General features: G+C 42.2%; 1 protein-coding gene across 3 annotated transcripts in view; it reads right to left on the bottom strand.

Annotated features, from left to right (window-relative positions):
• Positions 1 to 3471: 3471 nt before the first annotated feature.
• Positions 3472 to 8434, bottom strand: part of USP46 (ubiquitin specific peptidase 46) — a 61104-nt gene continuing 56141 nt past the window's right edge. For 2 of the 3 annotated variants that reach the window (XM_060012558.1, XM_060012561.1), the window contains exon 8: positions 6481 to 6851. In XM_060012558.1, coding sequence (XP_059868541.1) covers positions 6662 to 6851 — 190 coding nt within the window. In that variant the 3' untranslated portion in view covers positions 6481 to 6661. Of the gene's footprint in view, positions 5924 to 6480; positions 6852 to 8434 lie in introns of those variants that run through there. The other variant, XM_060012559.1, reaches the window with a different exon arrangement.

Here is an 8434-nt window from a genome sequence, read left to right as displayed (position 1 = left end):
AATATATAGAAACAGTGGTTTCAACTATTAAATTATTTTGCTTCCTGTCAAGTCAAATCTGCATCTCAGTTTTCTTCTCCAAGATCCCTAACTACCAGGACGAGGTAAGAACAAAATAGGATTTCCACCAACAACACAAATGCCCAACCTTCCCGTGCAGAGCTTCTGTGGAATTCCACACCACCTTGATACAACCTGTATGCTCACTCCAGGGAGAAATAAGTGAAAGACACATCCATGTAACTTACGACATGAGTATGATACCCCCAAGGTTGTTAATAAATACTTTATTATGAATCATCACGTGGGAAATGAGTAGAAAATTAGGAATCCTTTTTACAAAATCTAATGTTTCTGACTCTGGTGTCTTAGGACCAAAATGAAGCTATGTTTCATTCATTTGTAAGCTCCTAATGTGTTTTATTCAACGCACTATTAAAACATAAGGGAACCCAAAAAGGGAACATAGGTTGATAAGCCAATAAAATCATTAGTCACATAGCTTAAAAACTCATGCTGGATTGATTTTGGTTAAGTTCGGAGAGGCTCTAATTATTTGGTAATCATGGAAGGAGATCGTTTAGATAATTTATTCATAAAATCCTCTGTTAAGACTTTCAATATTCTGGCTCTTTTAACATGAGAATTAAGAGGCAAAATGTTCAAGTCCATCACTGTACCCTAATGGATTTAAGCATTGTTTTAAAAAATTGTGTCGTCCCTAGTAGAAGAAGCTAAAAGGCAGGCTAAGGCAACATGGAGAGCAGGCAAGGAGGAAAGTGGGACACAAGAAGGGGACCCAAGGTCAAGAAGGAACCGGGCTGCTTTACCCACAGCACCAGCTGGAGCAGTGTCCATCTGTTCAGGAAGACCCAGGCTGAATACCAAAATGAGCCAGATTGTGATGAATTTCACCGCCCACGTTATCTCCACAATTTAAATTTCTTCCCCGCAAACCTTTTTTCTCTGAGGGAGGAAACTAGAAGAGGGATCCTAGATGCTTCACCTTTTTATCCCCCAACTCCTGTCCCCTTGCCTAGCATATAACAGGTGCTAAATAATGGCTTAATTAAAAATCTCTCCACCTGGGGCATCTCTAGGACAAGTCTAAGAGGTCTGAGTACCATCTCCACAGTCAAAGTCTTCCCTCGGGGATGGGGGGTGGGGAATGACTTAGCAAGCTTTTTTTATCTTCGTGGGGATACAAGGCATGGAAATGGAAAGCTTCGTTCTCTGTTCAAGGGGTTTTAAGTCCCAATGAACAGAGGGAGGGAAATTTGGAGAAATGGGCAACTCTTTTCATTCCCCAGAAACTGTGTCATGCTGGCGGTGACGGGCCTATCCTATAAGCCCTATAGGACAGATGGACAACAGAAGGCCGAGAAAAGAAAACCCCTTTTTCCTGAAGTCTTCCATTCCCATGGCCGTCATGGTGGATGCAGGCTCTTCCCCAGCAAGCCTGTCCCAGCTCAGCCAGGTTCAACTGAGCTGCCCTGGGAGAAGATGGATGCAAACTGGGAGACTTCAAGGCATATTGCCTCGCTCTTGGTCTGTGGGGTTTTATTCCCATCACTGGGCCCAGGAAAATGCATTCAAATGACAATCTCCTGTCCCCACACGGACCCCTTGAAGTGACTGGTTAGGGGGGAAGAAGAGCCTTACACATTTTAACAGCAAGCTTGAGTCTCAGCCCTGGGAGGGCCACGCTCTGAGACCTTAGAACATGGGCCTGCACTGGTCCGCTTCTGGCAGGCCAATGGAAGGAGCGGTGCGCACCCCGCTGGGGTCACTGCAGCTCAGACCCCGCCCAGAAGCCTGGGGCTGCTGGCAGTACACCAGGGCCCGGACCGCACTCCTACCCTTTCCTAGAAACCAAATGCTGATGGGATCAAAGAGCTGGAAGCCACTTTCTTATTTTGGGAATGGATCTTTTATTTCGTAACTGGTAAAGGGTATTTTCTATGCAAAATCGCTGCTAAGCAATTCACTGTGATGCCTAATATACCTACCCTAATACTTTTTTTCACTGATAGTCTCAGTTTGCTCTTCCCCAGACAAAGGTTTCTGGATTAATTGTGCTGATCTTTCTCAATCAGAAAAGAGGTGAGATATCTCCAGAACACTAACTTTATGAACGTGGACAGTACGTTATTATTACACGTCCATTATTACAATGACCAGAATATTCTCTACAATGCTTCAAAATTGGGTTTGTAATGATTACCTGGACAGGAGGCTTACCAATGACTCACATTTTATGAAAAGGATTTTAAGTCCATGTGTATAATGCTACCGAGATAGAATTCTCTAGGAAGAGAATTCCTCTTTATTTATTTATTTTTTGCCAACAATTTTAGAGGCAGGGTGTTAAACTGATTGAAGTTTCACAAGATTGACATTATTGCTTAAAGTGCTTGAATTGGTTACATTAAAAAAAAAAGGTACAGATTATTTTAAATAAAAACTAAAAAAAAAATTTTTAGCAACAAAGTCAAATAAATGAATGCCACACAAATACAGTAACTCTTTTGGTTATACAGAAATGGAAGCCAAAATAAATTAATGCAATACCGAAAAACAAATTTAATTAGGCAGAAACATAGGAAATCATTTTCCCTGACCCATGCCACTTACATGAGTTAATCACACTAGTGCTGATAAATGCCTTGACCATATAATAGCAAACGAGGGCAAAACATTTAGTGCACAATATTTTAATACACATGAATATACAAAGTTGATCAAAATGCAATGTTTAAAGATAAAATCCATCTGTAATAAAGCTACACTCCAATATCTAAAATAAGCCCTAAGCCCCAGTTAGAACATAGTTTCATTGTTAGGCATGCCCATGAAAATTAAGGGTATCCATGAAAATAAACGCACAGGGACCATTTCCGTCATTTTTTTCCCCATTTCATCTGAAAGCCAAAATATACCAGGCTATAAAACCAATATGACTGGTTTCCTAGTCAAAGCACCACCCTCTTGGGCTGCTCCTTGGCTCTCTTCAAACCAGCCCACTTCGTGTTGCCTCGGAATGGAAAACGCATCAGAATAACAGGACTGGGCGTCGGCATTCTACCAACATGGACTTTCAAACAAATGAAGGTTTTATCACACTGTAACATAATCTAGATGTTAAACAAGAAGTAACCAATAAAGCAAATATTCCTTCTCTTTTTAAGGTGGAAAACACTGCAACTTATTTTAAAACACCCAGCAGTTAAAAGGAATACAGCAGGCCTGCTCACTCCTGCCAGAAAACGACACACAAAAACCCTGGCCACTTGAGGGAATATTGCTGAGCCTTTGTGCTATTGTTGACCTCAGAATGGTCTCACACATCCCACACCATCTCTGCTTCACACAATGAATGAGGGATGAAAAATAAAGAAGTGTTTATGTGCTCTAGTCTTCACACAAAGTGAAATGACTGAGGGGGAAATGTAGCTGCCTCGTGTTTCTTTCGTTTAGTAAAGAGGAAGGGGGAAGAAGTTCCCAGATAGCTCTAAAGTTTAAAAAACTGATGGAGTGTTGGCGGATAAGTGTGTTTTGGTCTTTTTTTCAATCTTCTTTTCCTGCAACACACAACCATTTTAGTGTCTCTGTGTTAGCTTCGATACTTATTTTTTTAGTCCAAGAATTTATCCGTGAATATTGAATTTTAACTGACCTTTTCTACTAAAAGGCATTATTTCAGTTAAGTCACTGGGAAAAACTTTTTACACATCAAAAAAAAAAAAATGAATCTATGACTTAGCATTCAGATATTATTTCCTTAGACTTCCAACTGAAATTTTTTTTCTAATAAATTAGCTTCAAGAGTCATTTCAAAGATAATTTTCATAGTTTTTCTCATGTATCAGTTCCAAATATATTAGGGATCAATCAGGGTTTTTTTAAACTTTGCAACCTGCAGTCAAATATATGGTTTATGTATAGTACAAACAGTTCCCTCTAACAGTCACCTTCAACTGGAAAGTGTCTCTCCTTAAAAGAGAATAAAAACACACCTTCCAGGTACGCCATTACTGCATAAGTTTTGTGGAGGAAAAAAAGACAAACTATTTATAAATATGAATTCACCTCTAAACAAGGCAAGGTATATTTTCATCACTTTTATAAAACAATAACATGAAGATCACCCTGCTTTTGTCTTCTCCAGTGAAAAGTAAAACATTTCACTTCAAGCATGAACAGATGAAGTGTTGGCATGCTTATGTAAGTTGTGAGCGACAAACAGTTCAAGATACTTCAAAGATAAGAAATCCAGTTTTCATCTAGATAAAGTGCTATGCTCTTAATTGTCGCAAAATGGCCAGTAACATTTTCAATTTCAATTTTAGTTCACATTATGCCACAAGTTTGCATGTTCCTTCGCTGATTTATTAGGTAACAAAATAACAGGTTCACAGTATATTATAGCGCATGGAAGTCAACTGTCTTCCCAAAGGAAGCCAAGATCTACAACTCATAACATTTGTAGGAAACCAAAAACCAGCTCAACAGCAAAACACTGTATCGACCCTTTTAATAAAAGGTGCCAATACTCAAAAGATTTAATAAATACATACGTAACAAAAAGTAACTACGGTGAGATGAGGTTCTTCCAAAAAACTCCGTTTGTCAAGCATCCTGGGAGTCTGAGCCAAAGAAACGCCACCATTTTGTTCATCCCTCCACCCGCCCACTGACACTTCCTTTGACCCACTTGCATCCCCAGCTAACTCCAGTATCTCCTGTAGGGAAGGTTCCATGTTAGCCCTGGAACTTGCCAGGGCCTCAGTACACAGACTGAAATGCTAAAACGTGAACAGCTGTACAATGTGGCTGATGGGAGGAAAGGTGCAGAGCCTTCGTTCTTCCTGGGAAAGGACGGTGTTGGTGCTGCCTAGCTAAGGAGAGCTGGGCGCAAGGCAGTCCCTGTGGTGTCTCAGCTCTGCCACCACTGACTGCGAAACACCAGTAGGATCGGAAAGATACCTTGGGAAGCTTAGCAGCGCCGGATAAAGGAGATACAACTCACAGGACAGAAGAAAAGCATCACTAAAAACAAAGAGCATAGAGCTATTTTCCTGAAACTTGGTTTTGGTAGAAAGATAAGAAAAGCAACTTTCCACTGTGCACAAAAGCTACCTCCTCTTGCCTTTGCCTGCCCTGAGCCCCACACCTCCTCAGCCTCTGGAATTCTCATGGCTGGGTGAGCTCAGCCCCGGGCAGCCGCTAGCAACCACGAACGGCTTCTGTTCACCCTGTTCCACCCGGAGGATGAATTCAGTTTCGAGGTTACTCACTTTTAAACATTTTCACTGGCAAAACTTAAAGCTATAGTTGCAGCTCTAAAAGGTGAGTATCTACCCCATTCTTCTGTCCTTCTGTCAGAAAAGAGGCAGAGAAGCTAAAAACGGGAAGCGGTGTTTCCAGGGACAAGTTAAAGGAATGCATTGAAAGGAGACCCCGGAAGCCATTTAGGAAGATGAGCAAAGACCCCAAAAAGACTGTCGACGTTCATAGGAAATGTCATTCTAATTCAGCCAGACACAGCCAGTGGCATGGCATGTACCTGATCCTAAAATTAGCAAATGTTATTCATCTAAAACTTACTACAATCTGATTGCAGTTACTCTACCTCAGACTAACATAAAACCACGAGTAGTGCTGCATGTAGAAAAACGAAGGGGGAGAGTCACACAGCCAGACCCCTGAACTCGGAGCCACGCCGCTGGTGGGCCGCTGGGGAAGAGGGACGTCTGCAGTGAAACCAGGTAAGAGTGCTTTGAACATTTCCCCACTCGAATTAGTCCCACAGTCCTTTAAGTTATTCTCTTGACTGATAGAATAAAATATATCCAGATTCTGAATTTTTTGATATATCTGATGTCAGGCCATAGAATTCTTCAATAGCTTGGGCATCTATTTTCTGCAAGCAAAAGAGAAAACAATACAACGGTTTAACATGATTCCTGGGAGAAGGAAAGAAACACTAATGGAATGCACAAGAAAATGTAAGAAACACTATCATAAAATTGGGAACTTTCAATAGCAAATGGATAGCTCCACAGACCTGACAGAGGGACATGATTACATACATTGCATATCGTTGGGGAAGAAAGCCACCCTTTAATCTATCAGCAACCATAGGTGGGCGCTCTTGGAAGAAGCCAGGACTTGCATCTTTCAAATGGTAAACTGGGGGAGCTCTTGGGAATAACCTTAATTCTTTCAGGCCATCAGAGTTTCTTCCCTTTAGTGCTACCTTAAGTGGGCTAAAAGAGACCACGTCTTTGAGTGTGGAATTCTCTCCAGCTAGTATTCCTTTAAAACAAAATGAATATGTGGAATACTTTGGTATCATATAAAGATTTCCAGGTTTAACAGATTGAAAAAATATTTATTTTAAAATAATAATCAATACAAGAAAAATTTGGTACAATAAAAGAATTTTAATAGAACTTTGAAGTTTATTATCTGGTCCCAGAGAGGGCTTTAGTCACTGTAGGAAACAGGACTTACACATGGGCGGCAAAGAGATCCCACGTCTACGGCTAATCAGTTAACAAGAACGCAGTATTGATGAGTCCACGATCACACCCCTTCTCCCCTTCCAGAGAAAATGGGGAGCAGCAGAATTTAGTTTTGAGAGAAATGTAAGTTGTTTTCAAGTCAGATTATGGGAAAACAGGCCTACTTTAGAAAATGTCCACACACACACATCCCCAAACACCGTCTCTGCCCCACTTCTCTCTGATACAATCATCTGCATACCGACCTCTACAATGTCATCATCAAACAGAAGCCAGAAGCCATGACTTTTCACAATAGTAATATAATGCCCACGATTAGGACCACTGGAAAAGAACAAAGAAAGTCACCAAGTTAACATTTATTTCTCCATAAAACTCTATGTAGCTCTCTACATGCAGTGATTTACTAGGGGAAAAAACCCTCTATCTTCAGGACAGAGAACTTGGTATATATGTCTATTTCCACATTCCTTTGTCCATAACTCACGGAGGGACACCCAGGGGCCGGAGCTGTGCTGGGCATAAGAGAAAGATGAGAAAAACCTCATCTTAGTCTTCTAAGGACTCGCAATCTGCTGGGGGAAACAGACATTCAAATTCAACGAATATTAACACATAATTTTGGTACACCCACTATGTGCCAGACCCATCCTGGCTGTCGGGCTAAAAAGCAGAAAAGGAAACAAAGCCCCACTCGCTTGAGATGAGGGTTGGAGAGGTAATAAACAAACTAAAATACAAATATATTTCAATTGGTGGCAAGTGCCGTGAAGAATACAGCAGAGCAATGGGCTGGTGAGCGACAGAGGGAAGGCGGTATTTGATATAACGTGGTGAAAGAAGGCCTCTCTGATGACAGGAGAGTTGAACAGAAGGAATTTCCCTGACGGAAGGGGAAGGGGCGTGTGTGTGTGTGTGTGTGTGTGTGAGTGAGAGGGGGGGGGGGAGAGAGAGAGAGAGAGAGAGAGAGAGGAGAGGGAGAGAGAGAGAGAGAGAGAGAGAGAGAGAGAGAGAGAGAGAGAGAGAGAGAGAGAAGCCACGTGACCACGTGATGGAAGTGTCGGGAATGGGAAAGAGCAAGTGCAAAGGTCTGGGGGAGGCGTAGGGGTGGGAATAGTTCTTGGCGTGTTCCCCCAACAGCAAGGCAGCCAGAGTCCAGTGAGCCCGGGGTGAAGGAGGGACGGGAATGGGATATCGCGGCGAAGATTCTGGACTCTGCTGTGAGTGAGCCAGGAAGACACTGGGGAATTTTAAGGAATGACGTGATCTGGTTCAAGTTTTAGAAAGATGTGACACTAAAATGTATAATAACAAGCACGAAAACAAAAAGATACATTACACAAAGCAGAAAGAACCACCAAACAGCTGCTACTATGTAGTTGGGTCTGCACAACTGAGGGTATTTTTAACTCTAAATCTAGAGTTTTGTTTTGTTTTTTCGACGCACCATCAAAATTGGAAAGCTGCATTTGCCTTAGCTTGCTTTCTTTAAATACAGCATGCCCCAAAGGGTCTGTTCGCACCTTTGTCAGGCCACTCTCTCCCCTCCCCCCGAGCTCCAGCCCACAGGCCTCCTCTGTTTCATACACGTCACCGTTCCCATCTCGGTGCTGTGCCCGCTGGAGCTTGCCTGAAACTGCCTTCACCCATGTTTGCCTTCTCGGCTCTTTTTATTCCTTAGGCCTCAGCTCAAATGTCACCTCGGTAGGTAAATCTTTGCCGACCACCTTCCCTAAAGAGGTGTCTCCGTTGCTCTCTGTCATTGCCCCGATCGTTCCTCATAGCACTAATCAAAATCATAAAGTGATTTTGCGGTGGTTTGGTTTTGGTGGTAGCAGCCTGGTGCGTTTACTTATTAACTATCTGTCTTTCCCACTAGATGCCCAGCTTCGTGAGGGTAGGGCCCC

Source organism: Delphinus delphis, chromosome 5 (genome assembly GCF_949987515.2).
Source record: "Delphinus delphis chromosome 5, mDelDel1.2, whole genome shotgun sequence".
In the NCBI taxonomy this organism is placed as follows: Eukaryota; Metazoa; Chordata; class Mammalia; order Artiodactyla; family Delphinidae; genus Delphinus; species Delphinus delphis.
The sequence above is the reverse complement of the archived record's forward strand: the minus strand, read 5'-3'. Positions and strand labels throughout refer to the sequence as shown.